Here is a 14,823-nt window from a genome sequence, read left to right as displayed (position 1 = left end):
GCATATAAAAAAAAAAAACTCGGGAAAAACATAAAACACAACTGATAAATGAGGGAAATCGTCTTTCCCTAACTTAAGCTACCTAAGTTGGTTTTACAAAACACAGTCATCCACTTACCTTCTTCAATGTACGACCCCAGGATGTTTGCTGTAGGTCCCCTGGTTCCAATGGCTGTTGTCCTACATCTTCCTTTGCACTACACACCTCACTCATACTGTCAACTTCACTGGAGGCAGCATTTTTGTTTTTAGATGTCTTCGGTACCTTGTGTCCTCTGTCCCATTTATAATCACTTTATAAGACCTTGGTGACACCTCCCTACAATTTTTCATTTCTTCCATACTGCCTTCCCTGGAACTGGCTGCAGTCTGCCATCTAGCTGGAGATCTTTACTAGATGGACTGTATTGTTTGGCTTGTTTCCATAACTTCTTTTCTTGTACCTCTGGAACTCTTCTGCAAAGTTGTGGTGTAGTAGCTGGTCAGTCATTGGAAGTAGTATTCTAGTGCATCTTCATTGATGTTTCCGGTTCTTCTCGTCTTACACGTTATTTATATCCTTCCAAAACATGTGGAAGCAGAAGTGATTTATAAGGTTGGGGAGGGGTAGAAGGTTCTGGGAATGATGAAGAATGTGTAGGAAGATAGAACATTATATCAGTGAGCAAAGATGGGTATGTTTGAAGGAATAGTAGTTCCAACAACGTTATATGGTTGCGAGGCATAGGCTATAGATAGGGTTGTACGGAGGGTGGATGTGTTGGAAACAAAATGTTTGAGGACAAAATGTGGTGTGGTTTGATCGAGTAAGTAATGAAACTGTAAGAGATGTGTGGTAATAAAAAGTGTGGTTGAATGAGCAGATGAGGGTGTGTTGAAAAATGGACATGAAGAGAATGAGATGAAAGGTTGATAAATGGGGTTATATGTGTCAGAGATGGAGGGATCAAGAAGAAGTGAGAGACCAAATTGGAGGTGAAAGGATGGGGTGAAAAGGATTTAAAGCAAGCAGGGATTGAGCAAGCAGGAAGGCAAGAGGCGTGCAAGGAATAGAGTGAATTGGAATAATGTGGTCGACATGCTGTAGATGAACTGAACTAGAGCATGGGGTAAACCAAGGAAAATTTTGTGGGGCCTGGATGTGGATTGGGAGCTGTGGTTTTGTTGCAGTACACATAACAGCTAGAGACTGAGTGTGAACAAATGTAGCCTTTTTCTTTTGTCTGTTTGTTATACAATTACTATAATTCTCTATTTTTTTATTATACTTTGCCGCTGTCTCCCACATTAGCAAGGAAGCACAAGGAGGCAGATGAAAGAATGGCCCAACCAACCCACATACACATGTATATACATAAATACCCACACACATATACATACCTATAAATTTCAACCTATACATACATACACATATATACACATGTACATATTCATACATGCTGCCTTCATCCATTCATGCCGCCACCCTGCCATACATGAAATGAAACCCCCCTCTCCCGCATGCGCGCGAGGTAGTGCTAGGAAAAGACAACAAAGGCCACGTTCGTTCACACTCAGTCTCTAGCTGTCATGTGTAATGCACCGAAACCACAGTTCCCTTTCCAAATCCAGGCCCCATAAAACTTTCCATGGTTTACCCCAGGCCCTTCGCATGCCCTGGTTCAATCCATTGACAGCACGTCAACCCCATATACCACATCATTCCAGTTCACTCTATTCCTTGCACGTCTTTCACCCTCCTGTATGTTCAGGCCCTGATTGCCCAAAATCTTTTTCACTCCATCCTTCCACCTCCAATTTGATCTCCCACTTATCGTTTCCTCCACTTCTGAGACATATATCCTCTTTGTCAATCTTTCCTCACTCATTCTCTCCATGTGACCAAACCCTTTCAATACACCCTCTTCTGCTCTTTCAACCACACTCTTTTTATTACCACACATCTCTCTTACCCTTTCACTAGTTTCCCTAATTCCTCCAACTATGCATATCTCTGACTATTTGTTTTCCTTCTATGAAGCACTGTTTTTTTTACATCCACAAGCTAAAATCCTCAATGCTAGAGATAACAATTTACATCACAAGGAAAGGTTAAGCTGTACACCAGATAATTACAGTGGAACTCAGGCCCTTCTTTTTCCTTCCTTAATGATCTACACTTCAAGTTTCTAACTGTCATGACCCCCTCTCTACATACTTGTCCTTTTGTTTTTTCAACTGCTGAATACATCCACCATATATACAACACTTCTGCTCCCTTTTGGTCATTTGATCACGATCTCATTTTTTGTTACATGATGTGGTCTAAGCAGTTTGGTCGTGGACGGTAATCTCTGGTTCTGGTACATTTTACATGATGCTGACTTATGAAAGTATGGAAAGCAATGAGGTATACAGAAAAAGTGAGCATAAAAATCTTTATTTTTACAAATGAGCCTTCCAGGCTTCTACAATGTCCAAGGATGATGAGTGGGTACTAAAATTTCTCTCTTAGATAAAACTTTATCTAATACCATTCTGGGTCAAGAACAAAAACTTTTCTCTCTTTTTTTATGTCATTACAAGAGTAGACCAATTAAAGTACATTAGCTGGTTTGGTGTAATGGTGAGTAAGCATGACAATATCTTGATAAAGATAAGACATTGGAGCATGGTAGAAATAAATAAAGATGAGTCAGCATCCTAAGAAGGGAAAGTGAGGAAATATATCAGAAAGGGAACCCAAGAAGTTGTGAGTTGGATGGGGCAAATTTGGGAGGTATGTCCGGCTAATGCAGCTTGGAGTATTTTCTGCCAAGACCACTGACCCTGAAGGAGATTCTTGGATGCAGATAGATAATTAATGCATCCCTTTTTAGTCTCTTGGCTCTATGATGGTGTAAATCAAGACATGTATGATGTAAACATAAAAATCTGACTGTAATTTGTATCCATTTATATCTCTGAAGCCCATTCCCTCCAGGAACTCACAGCAAGGGGGTGGCTATGGCAAAAGTCTCCATAAAATAACTGTTAAGTGTAATAAAAATTATGAAAAGCAATCTTCCCAATTCTAATAAGAGTGAATTTTTCTGTACAGTGAAAACTAATATTAGAGAAAAGTATTTCATTGTACTAAATATGTCTGCAAAACCATTAAATCTTTCTTTAAAACATGTATTCTAAACATAGTTGAAAAATATAAAATGAACATTTGTTCACTTGTCTCATCTATCAACATGGTAAAATTTGTACTGCTTAGTCTGTAATGGCCTTTTATGGACTCCCGTGAGAACCTGTTGTCTTAATGTAGTGTTTTCTGAACACAAAGTTTTGCCATGACCACTTGGAACACACTGACTTTTAAATGGCAGAATACTATCCTGTTCAATTCTCATTGGCTTATATGACACTCTTGCAACTTTCATATGATGTCCACTTGAATCTACCTCAGATAACCCTGCATTCTGGGCTGGTACTGTGGATGCACTTGTATCTGCCATGGATTTTTTCTGTACTAGATTGGTATGGAACTGTAAATTTGATAATGTATTATCTTTCTTAGGTGAATGTTTCACATCTTCATTGGATAATGCAATACGTAACAAGGAAACAGAGTTATTTGCCATGTTTTTCAGAGGAATGCAGGTATTTTTGGGTGTAGAGTTTGTACAATCATCAGAAAGTAAATCATTCTTCTGGGGTAAGGTGTGCATGACACCACATGAATCTGGCACTTTTTGCAGTGATATTTTGTCTTTATATCCATAATCAGAAGCCATATGTGTGCATTGTCCTGTACTGTCCACGAACTTTTTAGTAACACCTATACTCTGACGAGTTACAGGGTCCTTGGAACCATTAACAACAGGTACTGTCTGTGGTGTGAGATCCATACTGCCACTTGGGACAGTAATATTCTGCAAAGGATTACAAATCTCATTTGTTACCACTGCAGTCTGCATTGGCATAAAATTCACCTTTCCACCTGGCAAGCACATCTTTTGTACAGGATTGCAATACAAATGCGAATTTGGTGGAACAGTGTTTTGACTAGGGGTACTATTCATGCAGGTACTAGAAACTGTTATACATGGCATAGGAATGTTGCTCATGGAATCACTAGAAACAGCAATGTTTCCCTGAGAAATGGTATTAGTATGGCCATTGGGAACTTCAAAACACTTCTTGGTTACAGTGTCAGTGCCAGCAATGGAAACTGCTTTGTTCTGGGGTAAGGTGTGTGAAGTACCACTACAAACAGTCATGTTCTGCAATGACACATTGTATGGACATCCACAGTTCGCAATCATATGCATACTGTTTCCTACAGAATGCATACAGCTTTTAGAAAAAGCCATGCCTTGGTGAGGTGCACTGTGCAAGCAACCATTACAACTGGGTACAGTTTGTGGTCTGGATTTCATGCAATTATTAGAAACAACCATGCTTTGAGGAAGTCTTGTGTCCATGCAACCATTAGAAGTAGGCATGTGTGGCATATTATGACATTCATTTCGTAGAGGTTTATTGTCCATACACCTACTACAAGCACCAATGTTTTGCAGTGATACAGAATCCATGCATCCCTGAGATGTAGGCTTATGTGAAGTATGTGTGAGACTGTTAGAAGATGTGTTTTGCAGAAGTCTGGCATTAATTCCTTCACAAGACATGGTTGAAATATGACCACTGTTTTGCATACAATGCTGTTGAGATACTGGAGTGTATGTCTGCAAATACTGTAAGGGAACTTGAGGACTGTGATTACAGTTCATTAGATTGCCTGAGGGAACATTTTGTTGTGGTGAAGCAGCAATGCATTCCTTAGTAGGCACTATAAACCCATTTTGTGTAGGCATAATATATGCAAGCAACTTTTTTCCTTTTTCAGGTGAGTAATTATCTAGTCCAAATCTCACGTGTTCAGATGTAACAAGATTCTCATTAATGGGTTTCTTTTCATGCTTCTTTGCTGGGTAAAGTTCATACTTATCAGAAAATATAACAGTGCCATTAGACAATGATGGATTTGTTTCTGATATCTGCTGACAGTCTGAATTACTAGCTGTAATGAACATGTGATTCATTTTACGAATTGGACTGAAGTTAGCTGCAGATACATCATTATTAGCTCTATCTAAATCATTTTGATTCTGTAAAACAATATCTTTGTCCAAATTAGGTAATAAAAAGCTGCTTTCTGTACCTGATTCAGAATACTTCATTGGTTGCATGTCTGCTTTTATCTCTGAATTACCTCTTGTGAATTCTTTATCATTTTCAATATTATTACCATTTCTTTCTAATTTGAGGCAAGACATGGTATCCTGACAACTATTTTTTTCATTAATATGAACCAATTTTTCCTCTGTATGGCTGCCATTCCTGATTTGTGTGACAACTGGTGGAGTCACACTGTTATGACAAAGCACTAATTTTCTTTTATTAGAGATATTGGACACTGCTAATGAATTTTCAGGAATGTCCTTTCTCATGAAACATTTGCAAGTATTATCAGAATGATCCTGCTTTTGATTGCTTTGTAGATCACCAACAGTATGTGCATGATTAATGAAGGTTGATTTGATATCAGATGCTTCATTAACGTGTGCCTTAGTCCCTGCCTTCTTTAGTTGCATTTTTCTTTGATTTATAGTTCTTATCCCCCCATTTTTTCTGCACTGCCTCATTATCTCACATGATTTACTGATACCTGATGCATGACCAGTTGCATTTCCTTGCAAACCATTCTGCTGCACAGGGATTACTGACATACGTTTTTCATCAGGTCTTTGATTTGTAGATCTTGTACTATTTACACCCAAACCACATTTACCTGAGCCTATGCTAGGTACTAAATTTAAGGAGCAATGTTCGTTTGCTATTTTGAAATGGGGCTGAGGTTCTACATACAACTTTGCACTTCTTGCACAGTTCACACAAGGGGATATTTTAGCTTTACAACTTTCAGCATGTTGTTGCAGAAGCTCTGGATGTCTTTGGGCACTTCTTTGATTTTCTAATGTTTTACATGGGCTGATTTCAAATTCATTCTTAGCAAAATCAGATATAAATGTGGTCTGTGATTCAGTATCATTCCTATAGTTACTAATTATTTCTACATCAACATCCATATCTTCCAAATCCATATGTGATATCATACTACCAGTGTCTTTTTCAGAAACAGACAAATTCACTGGGTCTTCATTTACCAAGTCAATGCAATGCTGCAAACGTGAAAATATTTCATCATAATCACTTTCAGCATTTACAGTTTTTTTTAGTGGCTGTACACAGTTTTTGTTTAATGAGGAAATGTTGATCCACTCTTCATACCCTGTTACCTCCCCTGCTTCATTAACAATGTCCACATCATCTGAAATAAGGAATTTATTCATTAATGCAATGACAATATCCTTTGAAATTTCAAAAGTCTAACATACAAAAATTGTACATTAGACTGTACCACATTCTTTATGAAAAAAATTTACAGTAAAAGAAATACGAGGCACTTGCATTGGTTAACAGCCTGCACAAATTAAGTAAGGGGAAAAGTGTATAATGAGCTCTTTCATCTGTAAATGCACAACAGAATTCTCATCAAAGGGGTTAATATGGCAATGCCTGAGCATGGAACCTCCCCCTTTCACAATAAAACATTTTCTTTTATGTATAATTCATATGTACCAGCCTATTCTCGGAGCATTAATCCTGTATTAATGAGGAAAACCTGTATTCCATGTGCTCTACAGATACAAAAGTAAGTACATGCTTTGGTTGATATGAATTCTAAGGAAAAGTTTTAAATGTATATGATGATCAATGTCAGTTTCAGTAACAGTCTTAGATGTACGTTCTCAAATTTCCTTTCTCCACTCAAATAATGTTCTGTTATACAGTCTATGTCTTTTTCATTTCATTTCATACCATCAAGTTTCTGTAATGAAAAGTTTCTTACCAAAGTGTGCATTCAACCTATCATTCTTCTGATGGTAAAATATCCCTCATTCTCAAGAAAAAATTTGGTTTTCAGAAATACATTAATACAACATTTGTCAAAGAAAAAAGAACGTACCAGTTCCCATGTCATTGCTGGTATCAAAAAATGAAGTAACCCAGAAACCATCATCTGGAAACACACTGGAACTTATTTCTTCATAGCTGGAGATGGGTACCTTGCTTGTGTAATTAATGTTCTTGCAAAGCCCCCTTCGTCGTGGACGAGTAACTGCCTAAGGAGTAAAACTTATTTATTGCTGACCACCGTCAATTATCAAAGAAAAAAAACAATTCACTGATCTTTCTCAAACAAGCCATTTCCTGTTATACTACATGGTGAATCAAACATACAGCATTCTTTGTTTTACTGAAAACATGGTAGCGTCAAGAACAGAGGAATGACCCTTAGAGGGAAAACCTTCACTTGGCCCCTTCTCTGTTCCTTCTTTTGGAAAGGTAAAGCAGCAGGGAAGAGTTTCCAGCTCCCCACTCCTATCCCTTCTAGTCATCTTCTACAACATGCATGGAATATGTGAGAAGTATTCTATCTCCCCTTTCCCTATCCTTAGGAAAAAAGAATGGAGCCAAGTGAGGATTCATCCTCTTAGGCTCAGTCATCTGTTCTTCAAGCTACCTTGCTAATGTGGGAAATGGCAAATATGTATGAAAAAAAAAGGCCACATTTGTTCACACTCAGTCTCTAGCTGTCTATGTGTAATGCTTCAAAACCACAGCTCCCTTTCCACATCTAGGCCCCACAAACTTTCACTGGTTTACCCCAGATGCTTCATATGCCTTGGTTCAATCAACTGACAGCACGTTGGCCCTGGTATACCACATCGTTCCAATTCACTCTATTCCCTGCATGCCTTTCATCCTCCTGTATGTTCAGGCCCTGATTGCTCAAAATCTGTTTCACTCCATCTTTCTTCCCTCCACCTCCGATACATATATCCTCTTTGTCAATCCTTCCTCACTCATTCTCTCCATATGTCCAAACCATTTCATCACAACCTCTTCTGCTCTCTCAACCACACTCTTTTTATCACCACACATTACTCTTTTATCCCTGGGGACAGGGGAGAAAGAATACTTCCCACATATTCCCTTCATGTCGTAGAAGGCGACTAAGAGGGGAGAAAGTGGGGAGCTGAAAATCCTCCTCTCTCGTTTTTTTAATTTTCCAAAAGAAGGAACAGAGAAGGGGGCCAGATGAGGATATTCCCTCAAAGGCTCAGTCCTCTGTTCTTAACACTACCTCGCTAACGTGGGAAATGGCAAACAGTATGAAAGAAAGAAAAAAATCACTCTCATCCTTTCATTACATACTTGATCAAACCACCTCACACTATAAACTGTCCTCAAACACTTCATTTCCAGCACATCCACCCTCCTCCATGCAACCCTATCTATAGCCCATGCCCCACAACCATATAACATTGTTGGAACCACTATTCCTTTAAAAATACCCACTTTTGCTCTCCGAAATAACGTTCTCGCCTATCACACATTCTTCAATGCTCCAAGAACCTTTGCCTCCTCCCAATCCTGTGACTCACTTCTGCTTCCATGGTTCCATCCGCTGCTGAATGGGTAGCCATGATCATGTCAAAGAGGTAAACAAATGGTAAAGGAATCCTAGCATCTCCTAACCAGAAATAAATGATGAAGATTGGAAGGTCATGAACCATCTATTCCTGGGAAAATATCTCTTGTTCACTGGCTAGACAACATAAAAGAGAAATAAAAATCTGCTCAATGTAGATCATCCAAAAACTGCAAAGTAAACACCCAACACGACTGAATCTGAATTATGTTGCAAAATAATGCTACCTCATTCCGTATGAAAGTATTTGCCAAAGGAGTACTGGGCAGACTCAAATGAATGAAAAACTTTGAAAATTGTGGCAGCAGCTGACTTACCTCATCTTCTGCACATCTAGCTTTAGCGAAACGTGCTACTTCATACGGTTCACCAAAACCAAGCAGATTCTTCTTGTATGTGAAGTTATCTACAGTTATGTCCTTCACTTTCATGGTGTTCACTGTAAAGAAAAATACTGGGAAGTTAGTGACTTTCGCCCTATGTGATATCAGTTTACAAATCTATTTCAAGACAGTCTATGAATACAGTTAAAACTTTAAATAATTACCAATTTCAATCTCCTAAAATTGTCACAATGTCTTAACCTATCTAACTATATTTCTGATGCCTGTTCCAATTGCAACTCCCTCAAGGGGGTGGCCACAGCAATGGAGCCTCTAAAACTAGAAAACTCCAGTGCCGCTTCTTAGCCTTCAGTGCCTCAACCTTAATAGGCCACTGGCAGAGGGCAACTCTAGAAAAGTGTTTGTGGAGGCTCCTACCTGATGTTCCTACTGACTGCTTCTAACTAACACTTCTACCAACTATTTCCACCTAATGCTCCTGCCTACAACTTCTAGCAACTGCTCCTACCATATTGCAAAGGGCAAGTGAAGAGTGCTCACTGCAAGAAAATCGAGTTACAAAGAATGAGCTGTGTGAGTTAATTGATGTCAGGTGTTATGCATGACAAGGAGAGATTGTACATTTATAGACAAAATGCCAGTCGTCCAGGTGTGGGTGAGGCAGAAAGAAAAAACAGCTACCTTGGTTGGAGGAGTGCAATTTAACAACCACTAAATTGCTGGTACACTACACAGCTGTCACTTCCCTCCCGATACCCAAGCTGGGAGTACTGGTATCATACCTCCCTGGTTGTTGGCTGCCAACCAACTACAGTATAATTATTACAACTAAACACACAAATTACAAACATATAATCCTAGATGTTCTTTAAACCACTTCCCTTTTTAAAACTTAACGAAGATACTGCAGGCAATTTTCTCTCTACTTACTGAACAGATTAACGACCTGTTTCATAAAACTTAATTTCATGGATTATCATAAAAAATGTAAAATGATTTTACCTATGATGACAGAACTCAGAAATATATTTCAAAAAAATATATTTTAGGAAGTTTTTCACAGGGTTTACCAGATAAATGTCATAATCACATGGCAAATGAAACTAAAGGATTACTCACAGTACTTTTGCACTTCCACAGAAGAGCGGAGCTTTTTACCAAGTGGAGAGTGATAGTAAACATCATGTTCAGGCTCTAATTTTGCAGATATTGAACGTGTTACTACTTCCCGAATCCAACCTAGGATGATAATTTATTTTCAAATTTCAAGACAAAGAATGGTAAAAAACTGTAATAATGAATCAGTAAAAAGAAACTGCAGAGGAGAAACTTTAATGATGGAGTGGCAAACATGATATATTTAAGCCTCGTCATTCAATCATCGACATCTAATATTTTTGTCATGGGAAAACAACAACTCAATTAACCATAGCAGAGCTGGATTACCAAATCAGATTTTTAAAGGTAAACCAGAGAAAGCCTTAAAATGGATTAAGGTGTGTCTAATACATCCATCTGTTATCCTTAATTCTTCCATCAATATGAAATAGGGGTGGGTAAAGTGCAAATAGCCTCACAGGTCATACTTGATTGCCTTTTCCTGCGTTAGTATTGTAGCGTCAGGAACACATGAAGAAAGGCCAAATCCACTCACATCCATTCTCCAGCTGTCATGTGTAATGCCATAAAACCACAGCTCCCTATCCACAGCTAGGCCTCACAGACCTTTCTATGGATGGTATACTGCAGTGGAATTCATTAAAAAAGGGAGTGACTGTGTAGTTGACTGGTTGGTGAGGATATTCAATGTATGTATGGTTCATGGTGAAGTGCCTGAGGATTGGCGGAATGCATGCATAATGCCACTGTACAAAGGCAAAGGGGATAATGGCGAGTGTTCAAATTACAGAGGTATAAGTTTGTTGGGTATTCCTGATAATTATATGGGAGGGTATTGATTGAGAGGGTGAAGACATGTACAGAGCATCAGACTGTGGAAGAGCAGTGTGGTTTCAGAAGTGGTAGAGCATGTGTGGATCAGGTGTTTGCTTTGAAGAATGTATGTGAGAAATACTTAGAAAAACAGATGGATTTGTATGTAGCATTTATGGATCTGGAGAAGGCATATGATGGAGTTGATAGGGATACTCTGTGGAAGGTATTAAGAGTATATGGTGCAGGAGGCAAGTTGCTGGAAGCAGTGAAAAGTTTTTACCAAGGATGTAAGGCATGTGTATGAGTAGGAAGAGAGGAAAGTGATTGGTTCGCAGTGAATGTTGGTTTGCAGCAGTGGTGCGTGATGTCTCCATGGTTGTTTAATTTGTTTAAGGATGGGGTTGTGAGGGAGGTAAATGCAAGAGTTTTGGAGAGAGGGGCAAGTATGCAGTCTGTTGTGGATGAGAGAGCTTGGGAAGTGAGTCACTTGTTCACTAATGATACAGCACTGGTGGCTGATTCATGTGAGAAACTGCAGAAGCTGGTGACTGAGTTTGGTAAAGTGTGTGAAAGAAGAAAGCTGAGAGTAAATGCGAATAAGAGCAAGGTTATTAGGTACAGTACGGTTGAGTCATTTGGGAGGTAAGTTTGAATGGAGAAAAACTGGAGGAAGTGAAATGTTTTAGATATCTGGAAGTGGATTTGGCAGCAGATGGAACCATGGAAGTGGAAGCGAGTCACAGGGTGGGGGAGGGGGCGAAAGTTCTGGAAGCATTAATAGGTGTGTGGAAGGCGAGAACATTATCTCTGAAAGCAAAAATGGGTAAGTATGAAGGAATAGTGGTTCCAACAATGTTAGATCGTTGCGAGCCGTGGGCTATAGATAGGGTTGTGTGGAAAAGGGTGGATGTGTTGGAAATGAGATGTTTGAGGACAATATGTAGTGTGAGGTGGTTTGATCGAGTAAGTAATGAAAGGGTAAGAGAGATGTGTGGTAATAAAGAGAGTGTGGTTGAGAGAGCAGAAGAGGGTGTACTGAAATGATTTGGTCACATGGAGAGAACGAGTGAGGAAAGATTGACAAAGAAGATATATGTGTCAGAGGAGGAGTGAACGAGGAGAAGTGGGAGACCAAATTGGAGGTAGAAAGATGAAGTGAAAAAGAGTTTGAGCAATCAGGGCCTGAACATGCAGGAGGGTGAAAGGCGTGCAAGGAATAGAGTGAATTGAAACGATGTGGTATACCTGGGTCGACGTGCTGTCAGTGGATTGAACCAGGGCTTGTGAAGTGTCTGGGGTAAACCATGGAAAGTTTTGTGGGGCCTGGATGTGGAAAGGGAGCTGTGGTTTCGGTGCATTATACATGACAGCTACAGGCTGAGTGTGAAAGAATGTGGCCTTTGTTGTCTTTTCCTAGTGCTACCTCACCCATGTGCGGGAGGAAGGGGTTGTCATTTCATGTGTGGTGGGGTGGCGATGGTTATGAATAAAGGCAGACAGTATGAATTATGTACATGTGTATATATGTATTTCTGTGTGTGTATATATATGTATATGTAGAGATGTACAGGAATGTATATTTGTGCGTGTGGATGTGTATGTATATACATGTGTATGAGGGTGGGTTGGACCATTCTTTCGTCTGTTTCCTTGCACTACTTCGCTAACGCGGGAGACAGTGACAAAGTAAAATAAATAAATAAATATATATAAGAGTGAGTGCTCAAATTAAAGAGGTATAAGTCTGTTGAGTATTCCTGGTAAATTATATGGAAGGGTACTGATTGAGAGATTGAAGGCATGTACAGAGCACCATGGAGACATCACTCACCCGTGCCACAAACCGACATTCACGGGAACCAATCACTTTCCTCTCTTCCTACTCATACACATGCCTTACATCCTTGGTAAAAACTTTTCACTGATTCTAGCAACTTACCTCCCACACCATATACTCTTAAGACATTCCACAAAGCATCTCTATCAATTTTATCATATGCCTACTTCAGATCTATAAGCGCTACATACAAATCCATCTGTTTTTCTATGTATTTTTCACATACATTCTTCAAAGCAAACACCTGATCCACACATGCTCCACCACTTCTGAAACCACACTGCTCTTCCCTAATATGATGCTCTGTACATGCCTTCACCCTCTCAATCAATACCTTCCCATAAAATTTCCCAGGAATACTCAACGAACTTATGCCTCTGGAGTTTGAACACTCACCCTTATCCCCTTTGCCTTTGTACAATGGCACTATGCATGCATTCCACCAATCCTGAGGCACTTCACCATAATCATACATACACTGAATATCCTTACCAACCAATCAATAACACAGTCACCCCCTTTTTTAATAAATTCCACTGCAATACCATCCAAAACTGCTGCCTTTCTGGATTTCATTTCCTACCAAGCTTTTGTTACCTCTTCTCTCTTATCCAAACCAATCTCCCTGATCCTCTCACTTTACCCATCACCCCAACCAAAACACCCTATATCTGGCATCCTATCATCAGACACATTCAACAAACCTTCAAAATACTCACTCCATCTTCTCAATTCATCACTACCTGTTATTACTTTCCCACTTGCCCCCTTCACCAATGTTCCCATTTGTTCTCTTGTCTTAACCTACATTATTTACCTCCTTCCAAAACACATTTTTATTTACCCTAAGGTTTAATGATACTCTCTCACCCTAACTCTCATTTGCCCTATTTCTCAACACTTGCACTTTTCTCTTGCCCTCCTGCTACTTTTTCCATACATCTTCCATGTATATATTCATACCTGCTCACCTTCATCCATTCCTGGCACCATCCTGCCCCACACAAAACAGTATCATCCACCACTGCAACAGCAAGGTAGCACTAAGAAATGACGAAGAAAGGCTACATTCGCTCACATTCATGCACGAGCTGTCATGTGTAATGCACTGAAACCACAGGTCCCTATCCAGATCCAGGCCCCACAGACCTTTCCATTGTTTACCCCGCAAATGAAAATGGTAAAAGAATACTTGGATTGTGTGCATCAGCATGCATGTGTCAGAAATGCATACTTTTTATATAACGATATTCTTAAACATCAATGGTGCAAAAGCAGGTGAGGCATAGTACACAGGAGCATGATCGATATGTGTTTGGTAATAAGAAAGAGACAGGAGGTCAAGAGAAAGGTGCAAGTGGTGAAAAAAAGGGCAAATGAGAGTTGGGGTGAGAGAGTATCATTAAATTTTAGGGAGAATAAAAAGATGTTCTGGAAGGAGGTAAATAAAGTGCGTAAGACAAGGGAGCAAATGGGAACTTCAGTGAAGGGTGCAAATGGGGAGGTGATAACAAGTAGTGGTGATGTGAGAAGGAGATGGAGTGAGTATTTTGAAGGTTTGTTGAATGTGTTTGATGATAGAGTGGCAGATATAGGGTGTTTTGGTCGAGGTGGTGTGCAAAGTGAGAGGGTTAGGGAAAATGATTTAGTAAACAGAGAAGAGGTAGTAAAAGCTTTGCGGAAGATGAAAGCCGGCAAGGCAGTGGGTTTGGATGGTATTGCAGTGGAATTTATTAAAAAAGGGGGTGACTGTATTGTTGACTGGTTGGTAAGGTTATTTAATGTATGTATGACTCATGGTGAAGTGCCTGAGGATTGGCGGAATGCGTGCATAGTGCCATTGTACAAAGGCAAAGGGGATAAGAGTGAGTGCTCAAATTACAGAGGTATAAGTTTGCTGAGTATTCCTGGTAAATTATATGGGAGGGTATTGATTGAGAGGGTGAAGGCATGTACAGAGCATCAGATTGGGGAAGAGCAGTGTGGTTTCAGAAGTGGTAGAGGATGTGTGGATCAGGTGTTTGCTTTGAAGAATGTATAAGAGAAATACTTAGAAAAGCAAATGGATTTGTATGTAGCACTTATGGATCTGAAGAAGGCATATGATAGAGTTGATAGAG

The 14,823-nt window shown here is 39.5% G+C and overlaps 1 protein-coding gene across 2 annotated transcripts in view; it reads right to left on the bottom strand.

Annotated features, from left to right (window-relative positions):
* Positions 1-2,403: 2,403 nt before the first annotated feature.
* LOC139762697 (uncharacterized) overlaps positions 2,404-14,823 on the bottom strand; it is a 41,484-nt gene continuing 29,064 nt past the window's right edge. Inside the window, exons 6-9 of one of the 2 annotated variants that reach the window (XM_071687665.1) lie at positions 10,051-10,170; positions 8,905-9,026; positions 7,058-7,214; positions 2,404-6,358 (exon numbers count right to left, since the gene is read on the bottom strand). In XM_071687665.1, coding sequence (XP_071543766.1) covers positions 3,207-6,358; positions 7,058-7,214; positions 8,905-9,026; positions 10,051-10,170 — 3,551 coding nt within the window. In that variant the 3' untranslated portion in view covers positions 2,404-3,206. The remainder of the gene's footprint in view (positions 6,359-7,057; positions 7,215-8,904; positions 9,027-10,050; positions 10,171-14,823) is intronic. The other variant, XM_071687666.1, reaches the window with a different exon arrangement.

Source organism: Panulirus ornatus, chromosome 44 (assembly GCF_036320965.1).
Source record: "Panulirus ornatus isolate Po-2019 chromosome 44, ASM3632096v1, whole genome shotgun sequence".
Lineage (NCBI taxonomy): Eukaryota > Metazoa > Arthropoda > Malacostraca > Decapoda > Palinuridae > Panulirus > Panulirus ornatus.
The sequence above is the reverse complement of the archived record's forward strand: the minus strand, read 5'-3'. Positions and strand labels throughout refer to the sequence as shown.